The 19,544-nt window shown below is 33.7% G+C and overlaps 2 protein-coding genes across 3 annotated transcripts in view; one reads left to right on the top strand and one right to left on the bottom strand.

Annotated features, from left to right (window-relative positions):
* The window catches only part of LOC308496050 (thiosulfate sulfurtransferase/rhodanese-like domain-containing protein 3), a 17,968-nt gene extending 13,090 nt beyond the window's left edge, over positions 1-4,878 (top strand). The window contains exons 5-6 of the mRNA XM_081044648.1: positions 2,184-2,317; positions 3,447-4,878. The gene's annotated coding sequence lies outside the window, so the exon portion shown is untranslated. The remainder of the gene's footprint in view (positions 1-2,183; positions 2,318-3,446) is intronic.
* The window catches only part of CCNC (cyclin C), a 22,315-nt gene extending 2,771 nt beyond the window's left edge, over positions 1-19,544 (bottom strand). Inside the window, exons 1-12 of one of the 2 annotated variants that reach the window (XM_081044646.1) lie at positions 19,269-19,544; positions 13,468-13,574; positions 12,466-12,550; positions 12,239-12,308; positions 9,925-9,976; positions 7,541-7,596; positions 6,561-6,596; positions 5,810-5,901; positions 5,120-5,187; positions 2,167-2,246; positions 1,434-1,552; positions 90-519 (exon numbers count right to left, since the gene is read on the bottom strand). In XM_081044646.1, the coding sequence (XP_080900772.1) occupies positions 468-519; positions 1,434-1,552; positions 2,167-2,246; positions 5,120-5,187; positions 5,810-5,901; positions 6,561-6,596; positions 7,541-7,596; positions 9,925-9,976; positions 12,239-12,308; positions 12,466-12,550; positions 13,468-13,574; positions 19,269-19,300 (849 nt within the window). In that variant the 5' untranslated portion in view covers positions 19,301-19,544 and the 3' untranslated portion in view covers positions 90-467. Of the gene's footprint in view, positions 1-89; positions 520-1,433; positions 1,553-2,166; positions 2,247-5,119; positions 5,188-5,809; positions 5,902-6,560; positions 6,597-7,540; positions 7,597-9,924; positions 9,977-12,238; positions 12,309-12,465; positions 12,551-13,467; positions 13,575-19,268 lie in introns of those variants that run through there. The other variant, XM_081044645.1, reaches the window with a different exon arrangement.

Below are 19,544 nucleotides of genomic sequence, written 5' to 3'. Positions count from 1 at the left end.
ACAAGACAAAGACACTCCCAACTGTAATACACAGATGTGGAAAAATTAAAATCCAGAAGACTAACATTTGGTTTTATGTTTTTATTCTTATGTAACTTACACTTGACAAGCATTCTGGAAGTTAGTGTTCATATACACTCAAGAAATTTAAATTAGGGTATGGGATTTCATTGTCATTACAGGTATCACTCAACATAGAGATTAGAGCTTCTGAACAAATTTCCTATAAAATTAAGTCTTACATAAAATCTTATTCCTACTAACCAGTTTTGAAAATCAAGAAGTGTTCTTTCAAACAAATTTATTGTCCAAAGGTAACACCAAAATCATATGTAAATATTGCAAACCTTTATAAATTAGAAATATAGTGATTTCCTGGAAAATGCTGAATATTTAAAATAGAAATAACTAAAACTGAAGATACCAGTAACTGTGGCAAGAGGATTATAGCCTTTTCTTGTCCATCATCATCTTGCAGCTTCAGGCCCTGCCACTAGTAGAGAATCACTCAGGGAATTTCTGCAAAAAATGCATCCAAAGGTAGCTGTTTGAATGACTGCTTTAAAACAGCTCCTTGTGTATTTATTTTTGCCAAACAGTGATATTAACTTATCAGATCTACAAATCTATCTTAATGTTTTATAACTCAGTTATTTTTCTTGATAACTGATTAACATGGGCAGTATTTATTTCCCTCCTGACCTTGTTTCCCTACTCCAAATGATCGGATGTACAGTGAGAGCCGAGAACCACTGAACTAAATGAACAGATCCTATTAAAGTGACAACAAAACCCCGTTAGCACAAGTGATGCATTTTTAGCAAAATTATGTTATTGTGTGTCATGGATCATTTGGGTCACTCAAAAGCCAAAATTCTTTATCTTTACATCAGATAAATAATCTAAGTTTTTGAAAACTGCGACCAAAATTTATAAAACAGGATTAACAACCAGTAGTGAAAAAATAAAATGACAGAGTCAAAATGACTTGGGACTACTACAGGACTCTTTATTACTGAATTTCAGATGGACTCCCCTAATTCTGTCCTGTTTAAATTTATGTACAATACATAGCCATATGTTGAGGGATACCTGTAATAGACCTGCCATTGCATTAGGAAAAGATGATCTTGCTAAATAGATGATCAGATTAAGTTTTTTTAACGAGACAGTCTCAATCTATCAAGTCACAAATTAAAAAAATAAAATAATTAGTATGTAGGGGGATGGATTTTGGACAGGAGTCCACCATCCTCACAGAATGCCAGCATTTTGAATAAACCTACTTCTCTTTCCACACACACAAAAAATTAGTATGTATTATGAAGTTTTAGAAGAAATTTTAAGAAAAAAACAAAATGTAATCTTTGAAAAAATGTGATAATGCGTATGAAATATACAATTAAATAGAACCGACAAACTCTATAAAGTACCTGTTTGGAGGAGGTTTTGGTTTCGGCATCTTACTAAGTATAGTTGCCATCTCTTTTCTCTCATCAAAATTCTTCCACTGCTCATATAGTTTTAAAATAACCCTGATTATTTCCAAAATCTAGAAGAAAATATTTGAAAAGTTTTCACTGGCAATATCAAACAGCATTTAATATGTAAAGAATACATAGCACATAGTAGGTATCTCTCAGAAAACAGTGAAAAGATAGTGTTTTTATCCTTAAGTATTCAGGCTAGATTAGACAATCCTGATAAATGGAAAAGCACTATTTTTACCACATTGCTATTTAGGCTGTTCCTCCTACTCTCACCTTTTAACAGGTATGCCCTATTCATCCTTACCCATCTCTCTGCAGTTGGTTTCTTTCTATCTGCTGATATCTTAAACCAAAATAATATAGTAAGGTTCTACTAGGAATAGAGGTCTAAATCACGAAGGAGTTTGCCACTATAGAGTACGTTCCTTTAATGCCAATTGTTTCAATTTAATGGGAGGTAGTGCACAAAAGACATTTTGATTCTCTGTTAACTACCGTACACATGAGTTAAGGTGCTTAAAAATTGGCAGCTACATATCTGTTTCCAAATTAGCCCTTTTTTCCTCACCTCGGTACACCTAACTTTGGAAAGGTAGAAAAATGGGCAAAAACTATTTTTAAAGGATAGAGGTTATATTTTAAGTTTATATTCAACTAAGGGAATTTTAAAGAATACCTTTTCCATATCCACAGAAAGCTCAGCAAACCACTGTCTGGCATCTTTCTGCTGTACAACACAGGCTACATGTAGGCACGCTGGAAAGAAAACAAAAGAAAAAGACCCACGTTTAACTACAAACATGGAATGTATGGACTCAGAACTAAAGGTAATATTTTCACTTAAAATTTTCACATACATTTTCCAATATTCTCTTTTAAAATTGCATAGGTTCATGTAATAGTTACTCCTGGCTATCCCATCAATTTAATGTGATATAGACAGAAAACATGACGAGACTATTATTAAGGTCCTTGACATCCCCTGCTGCTCACTGTGTGCCAGGCATGGCACAGCTGCCCTGAGAATCAGGACATGTTAGAGAGGAAAAAAATCCAATGAGGAAATTAGAGCAGGGAAATGATCCCTGACCAGTGATACAAAGTAGTGCTCAAAATGTAATCAGAAGTCAGTGTGATAAAAAAACACACACAAACAAACAAAAAACCCCAGCCGTTCAATATACTGATAAATTTCAATATTCACTATTTTTGATATTTCAATTGAAAGTAGTGTTTGTTGCCTCTGCTTTTTAAACTTATTAGCACGTAATCAAATTAGGTGAAAACTGGGCACACTAGTACAGAATTGAGTGTTGTAATAAAATAGAACTTAGAAAAAAAACTTGCACTATATATAACTATATACCTCATATACAACTAACAGATAGTAAAAATGACCAAGGAATACAATCTACATCATCATTTTGCCCAATATAATTCCTACTGAGCAGTCTGGCTACCCTGATCCTACCCCAACTTGTGAAGAGTTACATTCCTTGGTGGTTACACGTATGATTTTGCTAAGGATGACATCCTAGGCAAACAGTGACTCAAATGTGAACTGACGCACTGCTTGCTCCAGGTCAAATGAAGGAAGCTATAAAGTAGGGCGTAGGCCCAGGAAGAACTGAGAGGCCAAAAGACGGAAATTATAACAACAGGTAATTAAAACACAGTGGGACATATCATAAGAGCCCATGTAGAGTACATTAGAGATAGAGGAGACATCCTAAACCCAGACTGAGATGATGTAGAAAGTTTGGTTGGAGGGACGCTATTGCTAAAAAGGTGATATCTGGGCTAAGTCTTAAAAAAAGGTGAGAGTGGGAACAGAGAATGGTATGTATATAAATGGTAAACAGCGGCTGTGGATTTTATCCAAAAGTTGGGAGGAGCACTGAAAATTTTTACTTGGGGGACGAATTCTGCATTTTACAAAGCTCTTTCTATTTTCAGCTCAGGTTTCTCCACCTTGGCAATAATGACACTGTGGGCTGGACGATTCTGAGACTGGCTTGTATAGGAGACTTTAGCAACACCTCTGGCTTCTACTCACTAGACAGCAGTGACATCCCACCTCAGCTATGACAACTAAAACCATCTCCAGACATTGCCAAACATCCCCGAAAGAGCAAAATTAGGTCTGGTTGAAAACCGCCAGCCTAGCTCAAGTGTAGGGGACAGACTGGATGGCTCTCTGAGAACAGGGATGCTGGAGGTCAACTGGTCAGGAAGAAGACTACTGTGGTAACCTGGAAAGAAATGAGATTATGGCTATGAGATTAGTAGAGGTATTGATTACCAATCTTCAACGATAGGTACTAGTTACCAACTAGATGGAGGTATCGAAGGAGATGAAAGGACATAACTGCTGCGTTTCCAACTAAGGTAACTACTAGTGCTATTCACCAAGCTAGCCAAGACATTAAAAGGAGCATATTTGAGGGGAAAGTGATCAGGTCAGTCCTGTTCACGAGTCTGAGGTGCCAGTGAGATGCCAAGTGGAGCTATTTATAAGGAAGATGGATATAAAAAACCACTTAGGAGTAAGATCTTGGTTAAATGAAGAAATTTAAATGTTTCAGCACATAGAGAAGCCACATGCCTCAGTGAGACTACTAGGAAGAATAAAGACAGGAGGGATGGCAAAGATGTGGCACATGGCCTGCTATTCCCTCCTTTCTACCCATGCAGATGTCGGCATTCCTTCTCACTAAACCCAGATGCTGCTTTAGAGTCCTTCCAAATACAAGTGCTTTCAGGGAGACTCCAAAAAAAAAAATATAAGTATAACCTATTTGCCATCCCTGATGTAAGAAGGGTAAGAAATATTAACATTTAAGGGGTAATTGAAAAGAGAAAACAAGCAGTCTGGGCTGGTAAAAGAATGGGGGGCAGTGGAGGTAGGGTGGGATCCAGAGGACAGAGTCATAGATATCAATAGAAGAAAGGGAACAGAAACTGACAAGTGCCTAACATGGCAGGCAGTATTTGGTGCTCTACAACATATCTCATGTAATTCTTGCAACAACTCTATATTGAATTGTTAGTATCCTCCACATTTTACAATTAAAGAAACAAACTCAGAAAAGTTAGATATATCTATTTTCCCACAATTATAAAGGAAGCAAATTTTAAACCTAGGATCATCTGACTCCAAAGACTGTGTTCGAACCCATTACAGGACTGCCTTCTGCAGACAAAAGAGTGGTAGCTAACTTCTCCCTCCACTAAGGCATTCAAGACCACAGAGGCTCCTTTACTCAACCTCTGAGGACTTAACTGGGCTCAGGAAATAAAAGGCCCAGTTATTTTATGTGAGTTACAGCTAATATTAGCAGACTTAATTCTGAACTTCCCCCGCTAAACAAATAAAAATGTTCTATTCAAACACTGGTTAAAATTATTTCAAATGATTAAAAAAAACTTACCAAAAAAGGGGGGTGGGGGGACAATAATCCTGATTTGTGACAGTTGCAGTTCTTATTATTGAAAGTTCACATGCAAGGATTAGTCTATTACTTCATGGGACATAAAAACATAAAGTACAATAGGGTGAAATTTATTTCAGGATGACCTGAATAGGTTTGTAACAATTTCACTAATAAAGGTGCACCACACTTACATACCTAAAGCTATCATGAAAGGAGGATACAGTAGGCAAAGATCCGTTCTGTAGGTATCATTCACTATCCTCCTATAGAAATGTAAATCATATTATTACTGAAACCAGAACTACCTCATATGATTGTACATTTCCCCCCAAAAAGGGCTGTATTTCCCATCTTTGTACACATTTATTTCTCTTTTATATTACTGAAGCACAGATATAAAGGTGAAAACATCAAGGGGAAAAGATGGAAACATGAATGTGTTAGTATTAAGCATTTTTAATGAATAAAATTATATTTAAAAATTTAAAAGCTCACAATAAATTATAAACAGACTTTTTTCTAATTTTTAAAAAATTAGAAAATCAGATAGGAAACCAGAAATTATACGGTGAATTCATATGTATGTTGAATACCACCAAAAAGTATTCTGATAATTTTAAAGATAAACTGTCTTTTTATATAAAGTCTGTTTTCATAATAATCAAATTTTAATGGAAATATTAATCAAATAGATAATTTAAAGATCCTTATCATTTTAGCATTTGTACCAATAGTTATTAAAATTCAACAAGTAGATATTTTGCTCAACATAAAACATCTTGGGGCACTAATTTAATTACTTTAAAAATACTAAAGTTAATATTTAGTTGTCAATCTTCCTAGCTCATAACATGTTACACTATGAATAACTTCTGTTCTAATTACCATGCAAGGGGAAGCAACATGTCTTCTTGGCCCATGTCCTGCACATACTGGAGCAAAGGTCTATAAGGATGATACACTATCAAGCAACAATCCTAGAAACAGTTTAAAAAATGTGTATGTATAAAAACAGATTTATTACAACACAAAAACCTTATCATTACCCAACTGGTTTATAATTATGTATTTCTCTAACTCATGCTTGCTTCCCTCTTATTCGCTTAAGCAAGCAGTATGGCAGCCCTAATCTCTAATAGTAAAGGCAGTGCTCTCTCTGGAATATACCTTGGTAAATCGGTTGGCAGTCAGTCAGCATCCATTCCCTTAGAGACTCAAAGTGTCACATCTGCAACACACTGAAACCTCTTATTAGCCTATAAATCCGTAATTCCCAACTGGAGGAGCAAAATTCTGCCAAAGACATAATCTATCTTTAAATAACACCACACACATACACACAAATTGTGCAAATAACTGACAGTGGTTTAATGTCCTCATTGGTTCGCTTGTAATCCTTTTATTATAATTACTATAGAACAGAAAAATATTCCCATCCTAAGTAGGACATAAAAATTATTTTACAGGCTTCCAAGAGGATACAGGTGATGATGCTAATATGTACTATGGTTTCATGTATCACTTGGATGGTTTTAAAATGTACCTCCCTACAAATCATTTCTTTAAATAATTTCTGACTTCACTAAATTTGAAAGTAAGTTTTACTCTATTAAGCACAGGGAAGAAATATACTTACCATTAGTTCTAAAAGATAGAATTCACATTCTAATATCTGTTTAAGAAAAGATTATAAATGTCAACATAAAACAAAATTAGATAAGTTTACTTAGTCTAACAACAATTTATAGACATAGTCATTTATCACAAAAAATTACTAAAATTTTAAAACAAGAAAATAAACAGTCATTATATTAGAACGAACATGTACAATAATAACTTTTTACTATTATATAATACATGCAATTATGATTATAAAGCACTTTAATCCTTAAAAGGAAAAACCAGCCTCATATAAGCATTCTTTTTTTGCCCTAAGCAAATCACCAAGTGCCTTTAATTTCAGTGGGGGCGGAAGTGGAAATCTGAGCATTCTTATTACTTATATTTATTTAAAATATCCTACAAATACTTGATTTTCCAATATACTTTCCATTCAACAAATGCAAAAACACAATTATCTTCACTTCAATGTTGCTACATTATAAGTCAGTAAAAGGAAAGAACACTAAAAATGAAACCAAAAAATACAATTTAAATAGAATGAAGAAATCTCTTGCAAGTTGGAAAAAGGACATGCCTATTAAAATATCAATAGAAATTCATCTTCCAAAACAATGTAAAATTTCAAATATGGTTTTTGTACTATTCCATTATAGTAGTTAGCTCCAACTGCACACCAGTTATCACCTGTAAGCTTTTAGAAAATACCAGCCCCAGGCCTCAAGCCTGAAAATTCTTATTTAGCTGGTCTGGAGAGGACCTGACATCAGTATTGTTAGGTTCCAAAGTGATTTAATGGGCACTCAAGGTTTATAACCAATGCTATGGAGTACCTTTAAAAATGGTAGAAGCAACTCAGCTTTACTTAGAATTAAAGTCTATATTCTTATAGTATTTGAAACTGCCATTTCTAGGTGACTTCAATTTATTCTAATATAAAATGGAGCTAATATATGCAACATTGACAAATAGTTTTACTTTATACAATATACTTACATGGTTCATCCTATAAGGAAATTCCTTTGGAAAGGCATATGAAAATCTAGTTTTTACTGCAGAAAACAAAAAAACAACTTAAACTGAGAAAATGGGAAAGTGAATTAACCCCAAATGTCTTTAACACAGTGTAGACTAGTAGAGGTAGGGCTAAATCATTCCTAGTAGGGGTACTTGGCGATGTTAGGGATGCAGATTTTCTGTTTGTTTGTCTTCGGGCAAGGAGAAAGAGTGAGTGGCAGGAAGCCCTGGGCCCCCACTATATTATAATCACAGAGCCTCAATTATGTATTTATTATATTAAGGATTCTGCAGCTTTAAAAAAAGGGGGATTAAAAGAAAAAGCACTGGCTTTTATCATCTCTAAAATCTTTCCAGGTCCAGATGGTATTGTTTTATTCTTCAGTAATTTAGCTTAGAAGGAACACAAGTTGTATGTGTTCACAAATATATATGTATATATTTATAAATATAGATATATATAAATTGGAAAGATAATACAACCAAAAAATGTTAACAGTGGTTGTCTCTGAGACTTAAAAGATTTTTATTAATCTGTACTCTCTAAACTTTTTATAATAAATGAATATTTATCAAAAGGTACATTTTAATAAAAGCATGAATGTATGTGCAAAGGTCTCTAGGGCTTTTTTCATACCACACAAAAACACATACATACAGCTACTACTCTTTTTAGTCACTAAGAAAGTACACATAAGAAAACTATTATCAATCTTCCAACTCCTCAAAATGGTATTAGTGTAATCATTTAATTACTATTTGATATAATTGTATTCAAGTCTTTATGATGCAACATTTCATTCAATCAAAAAGTTTCATTTTGTAAATTGATTATCCTAACAGCTATTTTAGATATGCAACATATATCTGCCAAGATTTGAAACCTAAACCTTTAAACTTGACATCAGAAAATTTATACTTAATCCTTCCTTTCGTGTCTCCCTTAGTAAATTTGAAAACGTATCTATTAAGGTTTCTGAGTTTTATAATTTTTAATAATTTGATTTTCCAGAGGGCAATTCAATACTTCATCAATGTCATATATTTGATCTATTAAATTCTATGGCAAAACTACTACTCTTCTATCCTTAAAAAAATAAGATATGGCACAGAAAAGATTGAACTAGATTATTACATTCTTCTCAGAAAGGGGAATGACCAAAAAATATAAAATTAGTCTGGCTCACAAACTTAAAAACACAAAAGCCTTCTCCCTCTTCTGTGTAAGATCACAGAAGTGAAAAAAAAAAATCTGAATTATCTTTTGTTAGGTGATGTCTTTTTGCTTAACCTATGAAGACAGAGCATAGCGTGTTAATCCTTGTTAATACTTTACAATCACTATTTTACAATGTTATTTCCTTTATTGTCATAACTCACAGGCAACTAAACCCCATCTTCTTAGATAAGAGCTAAGGCCAAAAGGTAAAACACCTTGCTCAAGGTTATTCAGCTGCTGCTTAGTGACACAACTGGGGTTTAGAATTAGCTCTACAGACTACAGACTCAGCAGTTTTTTCTGCACCATATTTTTCAATATGGAGGAAAAATACATAATTCCCATCAAAAACATACATTACTGTCACAAAAGAAATAGTTTACTCCACCCACAAGAATGACACAATGGCTAGTCATTAGGAAACAATAAAATACAATAAAACTGGGAAACAGATTTTCTTTAACCCTTATTACAAAAATAAGAACCACTGAGTCGATGTTTTAGATCAATAGTTACTACCCAATTTTTAACTTTAAAAGTAATGTCAAGAGTCAATACTGTGGTTTTTAAACTTTATTTTTAGCTAAATACACTAGACATAAAGGTGACCTCAGGAGATTTAATAAACCCAACTAATTTCTCACAGCTCTCACAAACTGAAAAAAAATCTTCGCCATGGGGTTAAGAAAGTCAATTTGGGGAATGTAATCAATACTGTAAAGATTTTATAGGGTATCCGATAGACACTTGTCTCGTTAGGAAGACCACCTCAGGGATGATGTAGATGCCTGATCACTGACTCCTGAAGCTGAAGCTGAACAATATGAATGTCAACTACAATTTTATACATATATAGTTACAAGAAGTGGAGTACAGTATTAGAAATTGAGACAGTGGAAATGTAATGGCTATGTGCGATGTCAGAGGGGTAGTAGATGGAGGGAGGGGGATTATCACTGTGTGAGGGATATAAATGTCTATTACACTTTTTTTTGCACCTGAAATTAATAAAAAAAGTTATATAATCACAAAAGAAGAAAAACATACAATATACTTATTTTATACAGAAAAAAAACCCATCTATGTCCTACAGAACTTTCTTCAGAATTACATTCTTAAAGCAGGATATACTTTCTGCACTTACATACAGAAGTAGCAGCAGAAATCAATCTTGTATTTGAGACTACTCCAAATTCCTAGAGAAAGAAAAGTAGATGAAATCAGGTACATAGAAACCCAATGAACCTAAGGGTATCTGAGGTCTATTCAAAACAGAGTATATCCTATGTTTCCCTATACTCTGTTCATCTTCTACCTACTTGGTGATTTTAGGTATGATATACTTAAATCTCTAAATGTATTACCTTGCCTTAATATTGTTACAATTTAAGACAGGTGTTTAAAAAATTTTATAATTTAACATCATTGAAAGGTATTAAATTAGAATTCAAGCTCTAAAGTGACAGTGACAGTTTTCTGCACTCAATTTCCAAGGAGATTGTTTAGATTCTACACTTAATTGCAAGAATATTAAGTATGCTTCTTATTATGAACCTGGTCTAACAAATATTTCATGCCATTTAATAACAAAACAGGAATCTCTGAAGATAAACTTGAATATCACCAAAAGAGCTCAAAAGACCACACCAATAAGTATTCTTTTCGGAACAGGAAGACAAGAATGATATAGACTGAGACTTCTAATATCAGTTCCCATTTCCTCTTTGAACTTTTTACACCACCATTGAAAATATAACTGAAATTTATGAGGTGATCCACCTTACATATATTGTCTCATTTAATTTGACTAACCTAGATTACTAAAGCCTTCACTTCATTTTAAAACAAAAATCAAGAATTGGTTCCTTATTCTACTACAATAGAAACAAAACTAAATCTAGTCTATTCAAATACGTTCAACCCACATCCTTATTGGAAAAGGGGGTCACAAGGGCATGATGTGAGTATACGTATCTATATTCACATTTAAACCTCATACCATAACTGAAACTAAAAGGTGGACACCTGAGAGATCTTCTTAAGTGCCATTTTCTATAATTCCCACACAACTGGACAACATACAGAAAGACTTGGTCATAGGTTAAAGATAAAAAATATAATGGTATAACCAAATGATACATTTTTTTTGTAGGAATACTTTTTTATCCAAAATTCTTCAAGTGAAAACTTTCATTCAGTAAATCATAAAATAGGGTTCTACTCAGTAAATCATATAAACTATATTAAGAAACAAAACAAATTAAAATCCCCAACTTAATCTATAAGAGAAGTTTATAAAAATTTTCTCTAGATTCCTATACTGGTTGTGCTTCAGATACAAAAAATTACATGGTAGTATTTGGAAAAACCAGCCCATAATACAGGCCAATTAATAAATATTTCCTTTTCCATCAAAGAACTTAATAACAACAAAGCTGGTTATGCCTCCTTAAACTATCACTTAGAATTAGAAAACCTTAAATCTCTAGAAAGCTTGTCTTAATATAATTTCTAATACAGTCAACTCTCATTATTTTAGATAATAAGTGGGAAAGATGTCATGAATAATCCTAGATAATGACTAAAACAAAATTCAAAATGAGTACTAAAAGGAATGTAAACTCACTAGGTTAAAATTACATTTAACATTCAAGAATACAATTACTATTCTAAAGACATAATCAAAAATTATAAACATAATAAAAAGGTTTCATGATGCTAGAGTGTATGAATTATGAAAACCAATATCTGCTACTATTTTCTGGATTTTACCTGAGCTCTCTCAAAAGTACTGAAAAGGTAAACAAGGTGAGCAGAGATTTGGTTTCAGCTACAAGTTCCCATATCTCTTCTCTTTCTCTCACCTAATTTCTCTACCTTCATGCCAAAATAATTCCTTAATACAATATTCATACCTAGAAGCACCCCTAATCTTTGCCTTCCCTCTGGCTTGGTAGGTAGCTAACCATCAGAAGGCAAGGAGGCAAGACAGCAGACATAGGAAGCATATGGAAGAGAAGGAGGGACATTCCCGGGTTATAGTAAGAAGCTGTGGTACTTATGGAATACTACTTAGTGCCAAACAATAGATGTCGTAGAGATAGTAAAGCATGGGATTAGGAGCTAGACTTCCAGCATTCACATACTGGCTCTGCTGCTTACCAGCTCTATGATCTTAGGCAAGTTTCTTAATCTCTCTGTGGCTCAGTTTCCTCATTTATGGGGACAGAACTACTATATATCTCATAGTTTGTTATGAGAATTAAGTCAATTATAGTCGTAAAAGGACTTAAAGTAACACTTGATACACCGTAAGTAGTAGATAAGTGTTAAATGAATATTTAAAGATATGCGTGTATTTCTTTGATTTTTGCATAAATCACCATCTGTATTATTTTTACATAGGTAATATGAATATTGGGACAGATTCTTGGATGAAAAACAAAATTATTTCATACCTCTACTTTGGATGCCAAAAACACACATGTAGGAGCCATTAATACAGGATCTATACTTTTCAGAGAATACCTAAAAAAAGGTAACAGAAAGTTAAATGTAGAAAACACACCAGAAAAAAAATCAAGATAACTATGGCAAACACATGATTCATTTATACTAAGGTTCATCAAAATTAGATAAGACTTTCAAATAAGCATAACACATTCCCAAAATAAAACAGTCCTACCTGGCATAGAATCTCTTGAAATAGACTGTAGCAGTGGCAATAACTTGTTGTCTTAATTTAAGATGTTCACCTAATGCTTGGATAACTAAAAGAAAAATAAAGTTTTAAATGTATCTTCTGGTAGCATTATAATATTAACACTGAACAGTAAGTTCCATGTGATTAAATCATAACTATATTCATTTTTAACAGAGAAAAACCTGCACATGCTATAAAGCTCCATTTGGATCACAGTACCAAAATTTGTAAATTTGATAAAGTATATAGGTATGCATAAACAACAACAAAAAATAGAAATTACCCTATTGCAAACACTATTCTTGTATTAAGGAGGTTGAATGAGAGATTTTTCTCCTCTGTTTTCTAAGTTTTATCAATGCCTTTCGTATTTAGAATATTTTAAAAAGTCATTAAACACCTATTAAACTTGTAACTACTGATTTATAAAGTTTATTTAAAAATCCATCATGAATCCTCAAAACAATAGAGAGGTAGGTTTGCAGAATAGTGAACTGAAGGTTAGAAAGATCATGTGACAAAGCTACCATGTGCCCAGAACAAGGATTTTCTGAAGCCTCTAAATCCCCTTCCCTCCAAAGCAAATTTGTAAGATAGGAATGTCCAATATAGGATGTCAATCCAAAGAATCCTTTATCCTCAAGGCACTCTGCTTTAGACAATCTTAAATTGGGTTTATACACTTGAAACCTATACAATTTTATTAACCAATGTCACTCCAATAAATTTAATAAAAAACTAAATGCATGATAAAAGCTTAGGGAGACTAATGAACTCTTTGAAGCTGTCTCAGACATGTAAGATTCAAAAAAGACTTTATTTAGATCATTTAACAACAAAGATAACTGAATGAGTTGTAAAAAGAATATATGTACAAATAAAATGTTAAGTAGGGAGTAAAACAGCTCATCACAAATTACTACCCAAAAACATTAATTCAGAGGTAATCAACTATATTATTTCAAACAATCAAAAAAATGTTACCATTTGTAAAAAATATTTGTAATTTCCAATATTCTTCTTCTGAGAGAAACTTTAAGTCCTTTTGGCGTTCCTTCAACAGATCTTGTTTATCCAAAATCCATTGCAAACTAGAAGAAGCAGAGATGTGAAGACGTGCTATAGAAAATCAACTAACAAAGTCACAGAAAACATTCTAAGATTAAACAGGTTATTAAGCTTCTGAGAAATACACAGCACAGGTAACCTTTGAAAGACAGTGCTTTTCCCACATCTCTCGAAACTCCAACACCAAGAATTATCTCACTAAATGTAAACATGCCCTGAAAAAAATCCTGTTCTAATCTTTTCTCTCTTCCTTCTCAGTCTCTCTCCTCTGTCATTAGCTTATACCATATTTTCACTGATTCTAAGACTTTGATAACAAGATGCACCTTACAATCAGTGATGTCTTAGCCTTTAATTGGTAGTACATTTATTCTTTCTTAGTGATACATAATACAATGGTGAAATTATCTGGCACCAATTGATAGTGCCTGAAGATTTGATGAAGTATATCTTTTCTCAGTTGTTCATGAGTAACTAGAGTATTTAATTGCCCTATCTCACAATTAAACCATCATGTTAAAAGCTGCTTCAGAGTTTATTACACTGATAGCCTCCTCCTCCTGCCTAGTGAAGTCTACTATTTTTAACCAGAGATATTCAACAGACATGATCCCAAAAAAACTATTCTGCAAACTGCTTTTGTCACTCAGTATGTACTGAAAGTCTTTTATGTCAATGAATTTATTATTCAGCATCCTTTTCAAGTGCTGCACAGCTTTATGGGAGGATCATTATTTAGTTAATCCCTACTGATAAACATGTAAGTTATTTTTTCACTATTACAAGTAATACTTCAATGAGTATCTTTGTAATTCATTCTTATATATTTGATTAATATATTTGGAATAATTTCCTAGAAGTGATGGGTCAGTTTTGCTGGTAACTTTGACATAAATTGTTCCATAAAAGTCACACCGATTTCCATTTCTATTAGTAACAGTATACATGGGTGTGTCTTAAAATATTTAACCCTATGGGTTACTGCCAATATTTTAAGTACTTCACAAGTTAAAGGCAAATCTGTATCTAATTTGGTTTTTTTTTAAGTGTACATCTGAGGTTAAAAGTTTTTCCATGTGTTTATTGGCCAAATATAATTATTTTGTACATTATAATTCTAATATGTCCATTTTTCTAATGAGATGGTCATCTTTTTTATGATTAAGATATTCTTCTGGATAGACCTAGAGGTTATGCTAAGTGAAATAAGTCAAACTGAGAAAGACAAATACCACAGGATCTCACTTATATGTGGTGTCTAAAGAACAGAACAAACAAACAAAAGACTCATAGATACAGAGAACAAACTGATGGTTACTAGAGGGGAGGGAAGTTGGGGGAAGGTGAGAAAGGTGAAGGGATTATGAAGTACAAATTGGTAGTTACAAATTAGTCACAGGGATGTGAAATACAGTATGAAAAATATAGTCAATAATATTATAAAAACTATATAGTGTCAAAATCATGTATAGTGTTAGATGGTACTAGACTTATCAGGGGGAATCACTTCACAAATTTTGTAAATGCCTAACCACTACACTGTAACCTGAAACTAATATAAAACAATACTGAACGTCAACCATAATTTAAAAAAAAAATATAGTCACAGGATGTAAAGTATAGCACAAGGAATATGGTCAACGGTATTGTAATAGCTATGTACAGTGTCAGATGGGCGGTGGATTTGGGGTTATCACTTTGTGAGGTTTGTAAATGTCTACTCACCATGTTGTTTCGTACACCTGAAACTAATAAAAAAAAGATTCTTCTGATCTAAAGTTTGTATATTTTGGATAATAAATCATTTGTCAAATATACTGCAAACATTTTCCAAGTTCATCATGATCTCACAATATTTATTTGTAATACAGAAATCTGAATCATATATTCAAATACACCCATATTTGATTTTATGCTTGTCACCCATGAGAAGGCCTTCCCTGACACCAAATGATATACATATATATATATTTTTTTTTTTTCACTCATATTTTCTAACACCCTTAAGGCTTTCTTCTTTCAATTTGTGATCCACCTGGAATTTATTTTGGTACGCCAAGTATTTCGTGATGTATAATTTTATCATTGTATTCGGATCTTCTTTATAATTTCCTATTTTAATTTGTTTTTCTTATTCCTATGCCATGGTATTTTAAAACATGTTAAATTAAATAATTAAAATCTGGTATAGAAAACACCCCTTCTTTGTTTATTATATTTTTCAGAAAAATTTCTGGGTATTGTATTTTAATTTTTATTCGAAGACCTGAACGTCAAGTCCCAAAAGAGAAAATCCATTCAAAATTCTGTTTGGGATTGAATTAAATTTAAAAATAAATATGGGGAAAAATGATACCTTTACAATGCAAGAAATCAAATCCCATTTACTAAAATCTTTATGCTCTACTATGGAATTAAAATTTTTTCTTCCTGTAGGTCTTGTACATTTCTTAAGTTTATTCTTGAGTATTTTATATTTTCTCTCGTTATTGTAAATTACATTTTTCTATCATTCATTTAAAGAAAGGCTTTCTATTTTGATATTTTGTAACTGGTGAGCTTATTAAACCTTTATTATTTCTAATAATTAAATTAATTGAAGTTTTAAATTTTATATCTGCATACTGACAACTTTATCACTCTTTTTGTATCTCATTCTATCAATTGCATTCAGTGGCATATTAAAACAATGTTAAAAAGGCACAGTAATTTTCCTAATGTTTCACCATTAAATATCTCTTTATGCTTTGATGTTTTTATCATGTTCAGAAAACACCCTCTTTTAGTAAGAGTTTTAGTCAAGAATAGATGTTACATTTTATTACATCTTTGTGATGCTTTCACTGTTTATTAACAGATTTCCTAGTATTCACTATTTTTACAATAAAATCACTATCATTTTTTATACTTTTAAGGTATACTGGATTCCACTTGGTAATACTTTATAATGTTTGCATCAATATTCAAAAGTGAGACTGTTTTTAGTACTACTTTTGCTAGATTTTACCAGCTTCATAAAGAAAACTGTATTGTAGCTTCATAAAGAAAACTGGAAAGCTTTCTTTCTTCCCACGTGAACTAGAACAATTTCAATATCAGGACCTCTTGATAGTGGGAAAAAAATTCCTCATGAAATAATGTGGGCTTGGAGTATTTTTTAAGGAGTAGCGCTCTAACTTTCTTAATTTATTTTGACTTTCAAATTTATTACCAGGGTGGTGAACACACAATGGGATTTATAGACGATGTAATACAGAATTGTACACCTGAAATCTATGTAAATTTACTAACAATTGTCACCCCAATAAAATTAATAAAAAAAAAAAAATTTATTACCATGGAGATAACTCAAAGGTACATCTGGGTTTACCTTTTTCATTCCTAATTTTGTGTTTTTGTATTATACCTTTTCACCTGGATTCAACCAGCAGTTTAGTCTACTTTTTTGGTTTTCCCTTCCAAAGAACCAGCTCTTACATAATTTCTGACTAATTTTTTTTCCTTTTAATACATTAATATCAGTGTTACTTTTACTCTTCTTTTCTTTTTTTCCTTAGGTTTATTTCACTTTTTCCTTTTTAATATTCTTAAGTAGAATATTTGATCTATTTTTATTTCTAAGTTATTCAGGATATTAATTTTATTACAAATTTGGCTTTGGCTACAATATATGGATATACATTGATGTCATTATGTTATTTCTTTGATATTATGTAACTATATTTCAAGTTTCCTCTTTGATACAATAAAGTATCCAGAGTTAATTTTATATTTTTAATTTTTGTAACCTGTCCATTAATCCATTTAGTCTACCTAGAAAGTATTTAGTGTCCTTCTAGTTTGACTGCATCATAGTCAAAGAATGTATTGTGTTCTAATACAACTTCCTAGAAAATACTGTAATTTGTTTTTTTCCAGAATTATCATTAATTTCATCTCTAGTCATTTTATGTTTTTAAAAAAATAAATCACAAATATTTAAGTTTTTCCTCACAGCGCATAGTATGGAGTATAACCCAAAACTTATAAATACCTCATTTCATCAAAGATGACACTGATTTTAAGATTCACTATTATGCCATGCTGACTTCAGAAATACTCAAATGTGCATCTTAGAGTCATGAAATACAGCATATTTCACGTCAATTGTCCTTTCACCAAAATCACCTAAAACAATGGCTTTCATAATTATTTCATTTTTCCAGAACTGTCTTGTCTTTCATACTTGTTACCTTTTACAGAGCAGGGACTCCACGCTTCTCAAGGAATTTGAGAAAGTCAAGTGGCCCCCTTCCACCAGGACTTTCTGAATTGGAAGGCAAGGCGTTTCAAAACAGCACATTTAGTATTATAATAATTTTATACTTGAAATGTGAAAAAAAATTGTTTTTATAAAATAGATCCTGCCCCTCTTTTGATAAACATTCTCACTGTGGCATAATGCTTATCAAAAGGTGGGGAGGACTTTTTTTTTCTAAGTTGAAAAACATATAAATTCTGACAATCAGGAGCTAGCTAGCTACCTATCAATTCTCGCACCTTCTTTCAAAGTTCATCAGAATACCTCTTCTCCACGGCCTAAATTTCCTGTATTTTAATTTTGCCCAAGCAAATACTCAAGTGAGTGAAACGTAAAAGAAAAATATGGTCAGAAGTAAAGTTTCTATAACATTTCATCTCCAGAGAATCACTCTAGAGCAACAGGAAAATTTGACTTCTGAAAATAGTTTCCAAGCCCCTTGTTCCTTTTTTCCTCCTGCAAAGGGCTAAAAGAATGAACAACAGAAATCCATCTTTTTTCACAGAATCAAATCTAAATTACAGTTACTAATGCTCTCTTAGCATTAAAACTTATTTACACTAAGATATAATCTTTATCAGGTTGTGTTCGTCTTCCAACTGTACTTGGAAAACGTCAAGTTCAGTCTGGTCACCCACCTTCCTGACTGCTTAACCAAATGGATTTAGGGGAAAACATTTTAAATATTACTCTAGCTCTTCCAGGGTCCCTGACAGAAACAAAAACTTCCGAGAAACGTTAAAGAAATAGGCAACACCAATGGAAAATACACACTTAAAATATAAGGGCACAGACCAATGAAATGGATAAATTCTGAGAGCACCTGCCCTATACCTCCCTATGCCTGACCAACATAACACTCCCCGTAGGCATAAGGCAGTGGCCGGAATCAGTTAGTGTGAAGAAGTAAGTCTGGCTCCCCCTCTCCTCAAAATAATATTAAATCCACTGGACAGAAAGTGAATGACAAAAGACTGCGATGCCAGCCCACTGAAGAGATCCGAGGTAAAAAAAACTGAACCACAACTGTCCTCAAGAGCCAGCCTCGGTCCAGAACCGGGTCACATTTCCCATACCTGTGCCCACCCCACCCCACCCTACCCCACCCGCGTCCAGGCCTAGCTAGTCCAAAAACACGCAATTAAAATCCCGAACCTTCCTACCTCCGAGACGGACCCCCCCCCCTTCGCCCCCCTTTCCCGCTAACAGATCTTCCCCACCTTCCAAACCCGGCCAGGGGGCGGGGAGAGAGGAGTTGCCCGAGAAGGACGCACCCCGCTTCCGGCCGCAGCCGCCTCCCGGGAGACTCCGCGGCACTCGGGACAGGGGCCGGGATCCAGGCCAACGGGAGTCGCAGGCCCCGTCCGCACCGCCCCCCAAGAGCCAGCCCGGGGTGAGAAGACGGAAGACCACTTACTAATGGGAGCTCTGCCAAAAGTTCCCTGCCATGGAACACAGCTTGCCCTGATAAAAAAGCACCAGCCGGCGGAGCGGCCCGCGGAGCGACCATAGACCCAGCCCGCCCGGTAACCGCGCTCCTCGATCTGATCTGCTCGGCTCCGCTCCGCGGCGGCGACGGTAAGAGGAAGAGGATGGCACCCAGTTCTTCTTGACGCCGGCCGGCAACACTCTACTGTGTAAACCGGTTCCTATGGATAAAAGTTCCGGCCCGCCCCCGCCGTGGCGGAGGAAG

This window comes from Rhinolophus hipposideros (genome assembly GCF_964194185.1).
Source record: "Rhinolophus hipposideros genome assembly, chromosome: 3".
In the NCBI taxonomy this organism is placed as follows: domain Eukaryota; kingdom Metazoa; phylum Chordata; class Mammalia; order Chiroptera; family Rhinolophidae; genus Rhinolophus; species Rhinolophus hipposideros.
This window is presented reverse-complemented; position numbering and strand designations above follow the sequence as displayed.